Source organism: Lagopus leucura, unplaced genomic scaffold, assembly GCF_019238085.1.
Source record: "Lagopus leucura isolate 7727_CA_CO unplaced genomic scaffold, USGS_WTPT01 Super-Scaffold_100030, whole genome shotgun sequence".
Lineage (NCBI taxonomy): Eukaryota > Metazoa > Chordata > Aves > Galliformes > Phasianidae > Lagopus > Lagopus leucura.
This window is the reverse complement of record NW_024962281.1, coordinates 2,249,435-2,262,128: the sequence shown is the minus strand read 5'-3', so window position 1 is coordinate 2,262,128 and position 12,694 is coordinate 2,249,435. Positions and strand designations below refer to the sequence as shown.

Here is a 12,694-nt window from a genome sequence, read left to right as displayed (position 1 = left end):
TCGCTGGGCTCCGAATCAAACAAAGTGCAGGGCACAGGCAGAGGAGCAGCTCCCAGCCATGGCACCAGCAGTGCACCCACCAGGAGAGACACAGATTTACAAAGAAATAGCTACAAAGAAATAACAGTTGGCCAACAGTGATGCTTTTCGAAGTGGATGCTCATCTTTCACAGACTCACTTCCAGCACTGCAGCCTGCCTCATCCCTCCGCATGCATTCCCATACAGATCCACATACTGCATGGGTAGGAGTAGCAGATTGCTGTTTGAGAAAACGTTATTTATGCAAAGCCTAAATATCTGTATGTAGTTATTTACCATTTTCAGTCAGTGCCAATAACCAAATGTCCAGCACTGATGATAGCAGGTAACTTGCTGCCCACTGGAGTGAAGAAATGGAATCTTTACAATGCTTTTGTTCAGTGCTGCTAAGAATCGCAGAGCTCCATCCTAGCAGTGCACATCTATTGTTTGAACTGCATTCTGCTCCCAGCAGGAAAAGCCCAGACTCCATCAGAATAGCAGGAAACCTGTCAGATGTAACCCTGGTTTCAGCCATCCAATCAGTTACAGAAAACAGACTTAGGATCCAGGCATGACGTCAACTTTAAGGTAGAAGTGTTCAAAACTTCTGGGGGCTCTTTCCAAATGTACCTGTTGCATTATACAGAGCGTGTATGCCAACGTACGAGTCAACATTTCTTAGCATTTAGCTGGAAAGACGCTGGTTGTATTTAGAATTGAATGCATTTATTCTGCGATGTCTGGAAGAACTAAAATCACTGTCTTGTGGAGGTGTTCCCACATCCATCTGTTTCAGGGAGCTAAGCAACAGGAAACACATCTTGTACAGCATTTAAACCTTCAGAGCTACTAGCAGCCTGCAAGAACTCAACAGACGGATTAAAGTCCTCAAGAGAAGGCTGCCATTGGAAAAGGACTCCAGGGCTGAAAAAAGAACAAGAGCTGCCCTCTATGTTAAACCAAACTGTAGTATGACTGCAGCCCTCACAATGAACCACTTTGAGCTGCATTTCTTGAAGAGTTTTTGTTCTGCCCCATTAGCATCACGGCTATATCTGACTTACACGAGACTTCAGCCTAAATGATTTTCACGCCAGCTATTTTTGGAGCAATGTAATTTTCTTTAACACCTTGTTATTTCATTCAAGATTACCAAAGAGTTGACTCCAATTACAAGAGCAAACTGATTTTGAAGCAAACTGTTTCCAGTCAGCCTTAGAGGAGCTATGCACTTAAAACCTTGGACAAACCCAAACCCCAACCTTCAAACACTTGGATGTCTGCAGGCGCGTGGCTCCGGCATCCCCATCCCTGCTTACAAAAGACAAACGCAAACAGAGATCAGCACTGAAGACTCCACCAGTTTTCGGAAAGCTATCCCTATAGTGATGATTTCAAACAAACAACAGGCCAAAAACAAAACACAGCAGCAATAAAATAAAATCTGGCCAGCTCTTCAAAAAGATCCTGAGTGATATCAGCTGGCACGGCCCCGTTGTCTATCCCAGAGCTACAGCGGTGTGCACCAGCCAGGGCTTTGCTGCACACACACCAAAGGCAGCAGGCTATACCCTTCCATTCTTCAAAACCAAAGCCAAATTCTGATGGCTGGGATGAGGAAGAAATTTTTGTTGTGGATATATTACTGCATAATTACTGCAGATCTCATTTACTTTCTTCTGAATACTACAGCAGATACAAAGGCCGGGCAGATGCGCTGCTCCTCGTGTAATCACTGATGCTCCAGGTTCAACAGCCTACTGAACATCAGTGTGTCTATTGGAGGAAAAAGAAAATATTCTATGGGTAAGATTGGGAAAATCCAGCTGATACCATCAACCACTGCCACACTGACGGCTAGGAACACTGTCACACCAAAGAAAAAGCCATCGACCAATTTTCTCAATATAATAAGGTTTATAAATCAATGGATACGATCAAAAAGGAACACCGCTGGGTAAGCAACTATTCTTACTTATGGGACCAGAACGTGGAAAATTCCACAAAGCACAACTGTTGCTAAGAATATTCAAAAGTCAAAGCTTTCTGTGGGTGTGCATGCATTGAGATGTCAACACAACTATTTCACGATCACCAAAATTGCTACTAGCCTGCATCCTCTCCAAATGGCTATTTTTAGGAGCCAGCCTTTCATGTGGTATAACGATGTGGATTTTACAAGAGCATTTATAATGTGTTTCATATGGTGCACAGCCCTAGAGAAATTGCTTTGTATCAGAGAAAGTTAAACAGAAAGGTTTGGGGTCGTTTTTCTCTTTTCACTTCTCACTTTGTATGACTGCTTCTGTCTTGGATTTAAGGCGAATATGCATATTTCCATTTCTCCTACATGGGCTGTCCAACGCCACATGGAAACACGAGCACGGCACGATGCGCTCCCACGAGAGTCACCTGGATGCCCACAGCCCCCATCACCCCCCACGGTCAGATTTCAAAGCTCACACTGCCACGCTGCATGAGATACAGCAGGAAGTCGGAGCTCAAAGGGCAGCCCTCAGCCTGGGTTATGCTGGTGTCAGGGGCTGCGTGCCGTCTCCCACGCTGGAATGGGCCTTTCTTCTTGAAGGGCAAAGTCACACAAAGCATAATTTGTAGATGAAGAATACTCCTCCTCGCTGTCTGTCCCAGCTCCCACTGCCACGACAGCAGACCACCAGCCTGGCCATGCTGGGACCTGCACCTCTCACATGGAAAATTTACAAGGGTCTATTAGCAAAGAGGGTCAGTGTTTCCCCATGGAGTCATCTCTTCAGACATTCCGCATTCCCGATCCCTTTAAGCTCTTTACTGGGAAGACTGTCACCTAACCAATTATTCTATAAGCGTGTTTATAATTTCCCCCTTGTGCTGAGACAGGCTCACCTCACAACCCCAGACCCACCTGATGACCTCAAGCCTTTGTGTCTTCCCTTCGCTTAGTCCCAGCAGAGAACCCCAGTTTACGCTCCTCAGAGCAAACCACAGCAGAAAACAAACCCAACATACAGCACAGAAGTGGAATTACTTTTAAAATAAAGGTCTTTCTTGGTCAGTCCAGATTACTACATAGCTCTACAAGACAGACGTGTACTTTGTATGTTATAGCTCAATGGAACAAAGGAGATACTGTTGAGATTTTTTTTTTTTTGCCTATCATTTAATCAAGTGTAAAGCTCTTATAACCACAGGGAAAAAGTGCCCTAGATTCTAGCATCCAGCTTTACTTTGGTTTTGAAAACTTCCCACAGCATTGTGGTGCTTATTGTTTCGTTTAACAAAATACTAACTCTGGGACCCCACGAAACACAATGAAGCAGATTCCTCTAGCTGCAGCTGAGCTGTGGTGAGCAGCACAGAGGACAGGATGGCAGCAGGAAGCCATGGCAGCACATTGTGCCCAGCCGTGGGATGCTCAACCAGGTACTGCTCTGTTGGATGGGTTTTCCTCACCTTTCTTATCTCAGCCCTGACCTCACTTGGCAAAGGCAGAACAGGCCTTCATAACCTTGGGGAGGGTCTTGGTTTATCAACATTCAAGGGCAGATATTAGCAAAAATGTCATCATGCAGGTAGGCGCTCATGAAGGAGAGAGCTGTTTTCCAAGATCATTTGGAGGTGACCAAGAAAAAGATCTTGCTGTAATCAAGACGTAGAGGCACATGGTGTTGCAATCACTTCCTCTGAGAAGCCAAGCAGGTGGGTTTGAGCCAGCAGCATGTGCTGAAGTGGCAACCCCAGGGCAAGGACGAGGCCCACGGCTTACGTGAGCAGATGGGTCGGTGTGGCCGGGCTGGGCCAAGGCTGAATCCTCATCCACACTGCGAGGTGCCCAGGAGCCGGCCGGAGCCTTGCCCAGGCTGCTGGACCGCCAGGGATGGGTGTGAGGCTGTCCCTGAATCAGCGGGATTAAAACTGGGAAGCGAGCAGCTCTGTCTCCTGTTACCAACCCTCTGAGTCACCTAGTCCTACCAAACCTTCGCTCCTGCCTCCAGACACAGAGATTAACAAGCGAGTATCATGTTGTGTGTATTTTTAAAGAGATCTTTGGAAGAACAGCACATGAAAGAGCCTGTGCGGGGGTACTGACACCTCCCGGCTTGGCAGCACGATGGGATTTTGTCAGGCTGAGGAGCTCTCCTTGCTGCAGCAGCTCTGCAGAGAGTCCAGGAAGCGGTGTGAACCTGCTCTCCTATTTCTGTGCCCTCCACCCACTGTGGGTGAATGAGGTAAGAGCACAGATGCATCAGGCTGGGAGAGATGCTGATGCCAGCTATCTCCCAGCACAGGCAGCAGTGAGCTGGAGTGGGAAAGGCATGGGAAAACGAGGAAAAGCAGCAGCAACTGGAAGGAGATGCGTGATGTGCATTACAGGATTGTGCAAAGCATCGGAGGGCTGGGATGGGAGAGGTCTGTGCTGGGAAGCGAGGTGGTTCCTCCTCAGACAGGCAGGAGATGATCCTTGAGGGTCTGCATCAGGAATTCCCGACACACACACGGAGCAGGGCTTTTAGCAGCTGCACAGCAGCACGTGCTGGGCTGCTGTTCCTCCAGGCCTGCCCTGTGCAGCACAGCCTCCCCACAACAGAGGCTGCACTGAGCCAGGTCCTCCCTTTACCTTCCTTGTGGTGAATTAGTGAGGGGGGGGTCAAAGGCCAAACCATCCAAAATGAACACTAAATTCGTTCTCTCTGTATCACTCAGAGCCAAAGGGCAGACAAGGCGGCGCGGGTGTGAAATTAATGTCAAAGCATAGATGTTCCCTCAAAACTGTTGATGTTTCTCACTGTTCAACTGTGATCTGCCACTGACTGCCATGGCATACAGACACCATCCGGAGCAGACTGCAATCTCAGGTCTGCAGCTCACACCACCTCTACCCCGAAACCTGCTGATCCTGCAGATCACACTGCAGATAGAGAGGGATACAATCCGAGATCGGGATCTGACCCTTCACAGATGATCTGTGAGAGCAGCCCGAGTCATCCCTACAGCCCTCGCCACGTCTCGCCCAGCCACGGAAGTGCCCGTGTGGTTACTCAGACGGGAACCCTGGAACAGCAAATGCAAACAAACCCAAATTTGTCAGATTTTTCACCCAAACGTGGGAATGGAGCGGGGCCTACAGACTTATCGCAGAAAACTGGCCGTGAGATGCTGTGACATGCTCTGCTTCCCAGAGCTGCCGCTTCCCTCCCTGTTCACTCCATTACGGCTCGGGATAGCAGGCTGAGCGGCTCTGCTTTCATCTCGGACACGCCGTGTGCCACTAACCCCCAAACCACTTTGTTCTTCCCAGTTAAAGTTTCAAAAATATTAATCATTAACATGGATGAGCTTTGGGAGCTCGAGTTTATGCTGTGTTTTGCTCTTCTCTCCTAATTCTCAACCAGTTGAGCTAAGAACATCTTGTGAACTGCAACAGCTGGGAGCTTGCAGGAGCAGTGCCCTCACATTGCACAGCACCGGAGCAGCTCCTCATCAGCAGCCAGCTCAGCTCCTGTGAAGGAATGCCAGGAGGAGAGCAGATACTGTTGGGCCATCTAAATCACGTGCAGAGTTATTCACAGGCAAGGATTTACATAAAACTCGCTTTTGTTTCCCTGTGACATTTTTCTCTCTCTTTTTTTCGTTCCAAACAACTTTAAAAATAAGGTTATATTAGACCACACACACGCAGCGCTGTATCATGTCGCTGCTTCTTAAGCAGAGCTCTCTAATTTATTTCAAAGGGAAGTTCTGCTTCAAAATTGAGGGTGTGATATGAACTCAGAAATTAACGCAAGAATTTTCCTTGGGGGGAACCAAGACTGAATCAGACATGCAATAAACGACCTCGGAAGCCCTGCACCTCAGTACATCCACCTATCCAACAGCACGCTTTAACATAAAATATTATTTTCACCATTATCCCGTCTCAAGCTAGGTAGAAGAGCTGGAAAAAGTGGATTTGCTGTTTTATTTATTCATGTGTCTGTCTGCTAAAAGACTTATCCATCATCAGTCGCTGCACTCCTAACGTCCTCTGCCAGGAACATAACCACTCATGGGGACAGGGCACTGTCATGGGCAGGTCCCATAGCACAGATCCTGCTACCAGGAAGCCTGCCTGGTGCTGGTATTGCTCTTGTACTGCTGGATCTGCACAGGGCTGCAGCTGCCAGCCTCTGTCAAATGGGGCACCACACCTGGAGAGGGATGCATCAGCTCCTCACAGGGACAAACCCCAGCTGAGTGGACATGGGGGCCTTTTGCCACTCATTTCAACAGAATCAGAACATCACACAGGAAAAAAGAACGTTAAAACCATTGCTCCGACAGAGAAAGCCAGCATAAAAAGACCTGTATAAAGAAGCAGCTGAGCTGCAGATTTCTTTCATGAAATGCTGAGAGGACAACAGCCTCCCTCCAAAGGATGGAGCAGATCTGGGGAAGGGGCTGTAGCAGCAGCAGCAGCCAGTCCCAGTTCATGCTTCTTCAGCGCCTGTCCAGCATAGGGCAGCATTAAAGCTTTGCCCCTGGGACCAATCCTCTCCTTCTAACCACTGAAGGAGACTTCCAGCTCTGTGCTTTTTGACCTCATGATACACATTTGGGACCTGTGGCAAAGTGCAGTGGCTGCACTTTGATCTTGCCCTGCCCAAGGGGACATTTCAAGCCCACTGAATAGAAAGCAAACTTGAGGAGCTGGGCAGATCTCGGGAACATCTGCATTATTTCCTAGGCCAGCTGTCTCACGTGGGGGCTGTCAGTGTGCAGAGATTTAGAAGGTACCGCCACCCTTTTGCTCCTACATGAGCTCCAGTTAGAGAGCTTAATAGTGAAGAAAATGATTTTCCAAAGAAATGGAGGCCCTGTGTTTCTCCCAGAAGAACAGGACATAGCCCAGTGCCTCAGCTTCCTACACAGAACATTTACATCCCACCAGCCCAAACCCCACTGGTGCCTGAACACAAGAGGGGTGCAGTGAAGGTGGGAGGACAGAACCCCCCACAACCCAGGCAGTGCACGGAGCAGAGACCAACTGCTGGGCATGGGATGGGGCCGTGCAGCCCCTGCTTCACAAACCTATGCACAGAAGGAACTTATAAATGCTCCTTCTAAGATTTAACTACCACATGGTACAAGATGTAACAATGCTCAGAAAACCCCCTCGGGTCTCAACTCAATTATACAACTGTAGCAAGAAAAATATTTTAATCTGATCAAAGTGTTAACATGTTTGACCATGTCTGACCTCTAATGTTTGTAACCACCTAAAAGGCTGATGTTCTTACTAAGGATGTACCTTAATTTGATTTAAAGTCATTTGTACTATTTAAAAAAGGATATAGTTTTATGATTTTGTATTTCATTTAGAAAAACAGTTCCTCAGTGCATTAATGTTCTTTGGAAGTTTCTTGCAGATTTCTAACCCGAAAATCCCATATAATTCTGCCCTGGGAAACGCTGAACTTCTTCCAAGCATCAGGAGAGCAAAAGCAGACTCGTGCCACACGCATGTGACAGCTGAGAGCCGAGTGAGAAACGGTTCTCCTGGTGCCTTGAAAAACATCAAGATTTCAGGTGTGTTCGCAGTCTATGCTGAGATGCTCCTGACCCGTTGTGCCCAGAGCAGCCAATGGCTATTTGTGCTCCCAGAACACTGGAAACCCGAGCTCCGGCTGTTCTATCCCCAATTCCAGCTTTCCCAGCCGCCCTGCTGCCCTCCCTTCTCTCTTTGCCATCTCTGCAGCCACTGATGGATACCTGTGCATGCTCAGAATGGTGCCCATCTAGCCGAGCTGCCCTAAAAAGCAGCCTGTGTTGGCAGCCTGCTGCCAGCCGAGCTGGATGCTGCTGCAGGCTGGCTCTGGCCACATCCTGCACTAGGTGAGGGCCCAGCACATCAGCTGGCTCCGCGCTGCTGCTGATGTCAGGTACCCAGACGTGCTCAGCGCATCACACAGGAGCAACAGCAGCACGTGTAAATAACACCAGTGGGTTTGTTTTGACAGAAAATGCAGTTTGGGTTATGGAGATGGAGGGAGCCCAGCAGGATGCCGGGTGAGCATCACCAGGGCAGGGCCAACCTGAGCAAAACAAAACCAAACCGATGCTACCAAGCAACTAAAACTGCAGAACAGCCAGCAGCACTACAGCGACGGCAGCAGCGCTCTGGGACGGCTCCAGCACCCTCACAGCACCCCGAGCACTGCAGCAATAATGGGGCTTGCTGGTGTAGGGCTGGGCAGGGGCTCAGCCTGCAGCCTCAGGGCTGAGTGCCCTCTGCCCTTAAGTGCAAAACCTCGGTATCGTGCAAAAGCACACACCTGGGTTCACGTTTTTCATTTTTTGTTTTTCAGGACTCTGAAATTAATCCTAACAGCAAACAACTGTTTCCAGGAAGCCCCATTAACCAAAAATACCAACCATCAAACGCACGCATGACTGCAATCCATAATCCCATCCACTCACACAACCTTCCCTCCAACTCACGCTGGAACATTAATTAAATGCACTTCTGTGGAGGGTTAATATCTGGGATCTCTGGTCACAGATCTGACCTCCTCAATTACTGAAGCGGTCGCCAGATCACAGCTCGCAATGCACACAGCAGCAATACAGATGAGGGCAGTACACTGTACGGTGATGGTAAGATGTACACCGTCAACATAAACACAAGAAAAAACGGCTCGGAAATATAGGCTGGAAGAATTATTGTACCAACATCAAAAACCAAAGGAATGGCCAGCCTTGAGAAAGGGGAAGATTTCTCCCCCCGTCTCCAGTAACACATTTTTTAGCACAAAACACTGAATTGGCTTTTTAAGCAACATTGCTAAGAAACACCGCAGGATCCCAGCAGACCCAACCAACGCTCACTAAGGCCGTAGGTGATTTCGGTGGCTCTCAGGGAATCATTCCCTCTCTGCTGCTCAGTTTTCTCCTCCGTAAGTTCCGCGCAGCCTATTCACATCTATCTGTTGCTCCAACAGTAACCTCCTGGATTTTTTACACTCTCAAGGGGAAAGGCAATTCACAAACCACAATCTACTTTTCAGCTTAGTTGCTAATAAATAGGCTATTGGACTTTGTTGCCCAACTAGTAAGGGTTTAAGATTAAAAGAAATATCCTGCTACAATGAATAGATTAATGCAACTTTGAACTTGAACAGATTCTACACCAGAGAGCAAATTAAACGCGTTTCAATGAGACAAATTTCGTATCATCAATTACAATTCATCAGTGGAGCAGCTTTGTATTTCCGAGGGGTGGAGGGAACACCTGGATCCCTGAAGAAGGGACACAAGATGGGAAACAACTGAAGAGCTGCTTGTTCTGAGAGCAGCGAGGCTGTGTCTTGCCAACACCTTTTCATGCTGGAAGATGAAGGCAACTCCAAGATGCAGAGATCCCCCCAAACTGCCCCTGATCTCAGCAGGAGCTGCACCTCCTGTGTCAGCGGGGCAATGCAGGGGTACAGCTACCAGAGGACCAGTCTCCTCCTGCCTGACCGGTGAGCAAGCTGGGGTGGGAGGACACGGCACTGATTGCCACGAGCAGCATTTTATCACACTTCATTCCCCATGCCACGATCCATCTATTTCTCATAACACCAATCTGAAATCCCTACCCCTCTTAGCAAACCAAGTGCTTACATTGAGGAGGGCATTCTAGATTCTTCGTAGCTTAAAAACTAAAATACACTGAACGATGTTCTGATCTCATCAGCCTACTGTAAATACGGAATAACACCTGAAATGAATGCGGCAATGCTGGCTCCCCTGAAATGTCACGAGCACAGCCTCTGTGTGCTGCAGCATCGGGAAATTCTAAAGTCCTGGTGGAAAATGGCAATGGGCAAAGACAGCTCTCGTACAGAAGTGTTTAATTCAATTATTCATATAGCAAAACTTTTTGTAAGCATTAAATGACAGAGAGATGCTAAAGGTGATTTGACACGAGAAGGAAAAACTTTATGGGAAGACTGGAACAGCCGTTCAGCTGCACGAGACTGAAAAACCTCCATTGCCATTTCAGAGTTTAAGATTTAAGTTGAAGATCCTCCTTCCGGGTCATCACCCACAGCAGAGCCCCAACTGGCAGCAGGCCCCAGGCTGGCCATCTCACAAGCAGATATGTCAAACTGAAGCTGAGCCACGGGACACAGCTCTGGACACCAACACCAGCAGCTGCTCACCTCCAGACCCAGATAAAGGAAGCATTTCCACATTAGAGCTTAGGATCTGACTGTTGGCAGCACAAAGGCAAGCCTAGAAAACAGGGTCTGTGAAGAAGCTCCCCCAGTAATTCGGGGAGAAGCAGCGCTTGCATCACTCCCCTTTCCATGGAACAGCACTGGGCATTTTAGACACAATTTGTCAGAAAAAAGCACGCGTAGGTGCCTGCGTGGTACCTGCAGCACAGCTGGGCAGTGAGAGGCCACCAAAGGTCTCCGTAAGGAGAGGATGCACTCACCAGAGGTGACATAGATCCGTTTGGCAGATAGGGGTCTGAGAGCATGAGGAAGGGGTAGCCAGAGTACGCAGATCCTTTATACATCCCTGGGTCCTGGTGCTTCATACCTGCTAAAATCAGAGTTCCCCATCACGATCTGCCTTACGACAGGTGGCTGTTCTGCCTGTCGGGGGGGACAGAAGAGGTGATGGTGTATTTGGGAGCCTTTTGGCTCCGTCATCCCAAAGGAGCGCACTGTAAGGGTGTGAGGGTCCCGGGGGAGCCGGGCTGGGAGCGGGGCTGGAGGGGGCCGGGAAGGAGAGAGGAAGAGCCACGAGGATCGCCGCCACTAACCATCCTCCATGTGGTCCGGGAGCTTCTCCTGGTAAACCCTCTGCGGATCCTGCACGCGGCGGATGGCCTGGATGGGAGGAGAGAGAGAGAGAAGGGCAGAGCGGGGTTGGCGGGAGGAGAGGGGGGAGCGCGTGCCGGGGAGCCGTGCGGGGCGGCCGGCTCACCTCAGGGTCCGCGGCGGCGGCGGGACTGCCGCTACCCTCGGACTCGTTCACCAGCGAGGACTTGAGATCGGCCAGATCGCGCTCGGTGAAGGCGTTCTCGGGGATCTTCTCCTCCTGCTCGCCCTCGTCCTTGAAGGCCAGCATCTCGTCGGTGGCCCCCAGGTCGTCCCCTCCGCCGCTGCCCAGTTGCGGCATGTCGCTCCCGCCGCGCAAAACTTCCCCGCAGTTTTGTTCTCACCGCGATTCCTCCTCGCGTCCGTCTGAGCGTAGGTTGGTTGTTTTTTTTTTTTCCTCCTCCTCTCCCTCGATTATTTTGCTTTCGGAAAAAAGACTTCGCTCCCTCTATATTTTTCTTCCTAAACTTTTTTTTTTTCCCCTCTCTAAATTCTAACAAACTTTTTTTTTTCCCTTATAAATGTTACCCCCTTCTCCTAAACTCCCTTTCGAATCTCCCTAAAAAATAATAATACAAAAATTTCCTTTCTTAAATCTTTTTCTCTCCCCCCCTCCCTCCTTCCCTCCCGGCAACTGGCGGGGGGCTCCGCAGCCTGCAGCCGGGCAGGCGTCGCGGGATGCCGCGCTCGACGCTGCCCCCCCCCCCCGGTGCCGCCCCGCGGCCCGAGCCCCGCAAAGTTTCTCCGGGAGCAGCGGGCGCCGGCGGCAGCCAGAGGCACGGAGCGCCCGGTGCCTGTGTGCGAACGCGGCGGCGCGGCGGCCAAGGGCTGCCGACATCAAAGCGGCCGCCGGGTGATTGGCAGCGCCGGGGAGGGGCCGGGGGCGGGCGCGCACACGCACACACCCGCGCGCACACGAACCCGCGCGCGCACAGCCGAGCGTGCAGCCCGCGCGCGCGGTCGGAGAGGGGTGTCTGCCTTAAAGGGGCAGCGGGGGGAGGGAGGGGTGTGCGGTGCTGCTGGGCTGCGGGGCTGTGATGTGGCGCTGCATAGCATGGCATGGCACGGCATGGCATTGCATGGTGCAGCACGGTGTGGTACTGCATGGTACAGCATGGCGTGGCAGTGCATGGTGCAGCACAGCATGGCATTGCATGGTACAGCATGGTGTTACATTGCATGGTACGGCACAGCGTGGCATTGCATGGTATGGCATGGTGTTGCATTGCATGGCATGGTGCAGCACAGCATGGCATTGCATGGCACAGCATGGCATGGCATTGTATGGCATGGTACAGCATAGCATGGTATTGCATGGCACATCATGGTGTTGCATTGCATGTCATGGTACAGCATGGCATGGCAGTACATGGCAAAGCATGGCAAAGCATTGCATGATACAGCATGGCATTGCATTGCATAGCATGGCATGGTACAGAACAGCGTTGCATTGCGTGACATAGTACAGCATAGCATGGCATTGCATGGTACAGCACAACACAGATTGCATTGCCTTGTATAGCACGACACAGCATGGCATGGTGTGGCATTGTACAGCACAGCATTGTGTGGGGTAGTGTGGCCAAGACACGGCACAGCACAGCATTGCATGGCACTACTTGGCACAGCTAGGGGCACAGTGAAGCCATGTAAGTTTGTTTGCATGCACACCCGTGTGCACATCTGTGCACTTATGCTTAGCTCTGCTTACACATCAGTGCACACATGTACACACACATGCATCTGCACACACATTTTCATACCCAGCTCTGGCACAGCACGGCACAGCATGATAAGGCACAGTGTGGTATGGCACGGCAT

General features: G+C 50.1%; 1 protein-coding gene across 7 annotated transcripts in view; it reads right to left on the bottom strand.

Annotated features, from left to right (window-relative positions):
- The window catches only part of TCF7 (transcription factor 7), a 53,889-nt gene extending 42,392 nt beyond the window's left edge, over positions 1-11,497 (bottom strand). For 2 of the 7 annotated variants that reach the window (XM_042881776.1, XM_042881780.1), the window contains exons 1-3: positions 10,980-11,497; positions 10,816-10,882; positions 10,483-10,592 (exon numbers count right to left, since the gene is read on the bottom strand). In XM_042881776.1, coding sequence (XP_042737710.1) covers positions 10,483-10,592; positions 10,816-10,882; positions 10,980-11,174 — 372 coding nt within the window. In that variant the 5' untranslated portion in view covers positions 11,175-11,497. The remainder of the gene's footprint in view (positions 1-10,482; positions 10,593-10,815; positions 10,883-10,979) is intronic. The other 5 variants (XM_042881781.1, XM_042881774.1, XM_042881779.1 and 2 more) reach the window with 4 other exon arrangements.
- Between the last annotated feature and the right edge of the window lie 1,197 nt (positions 11,498-12,694).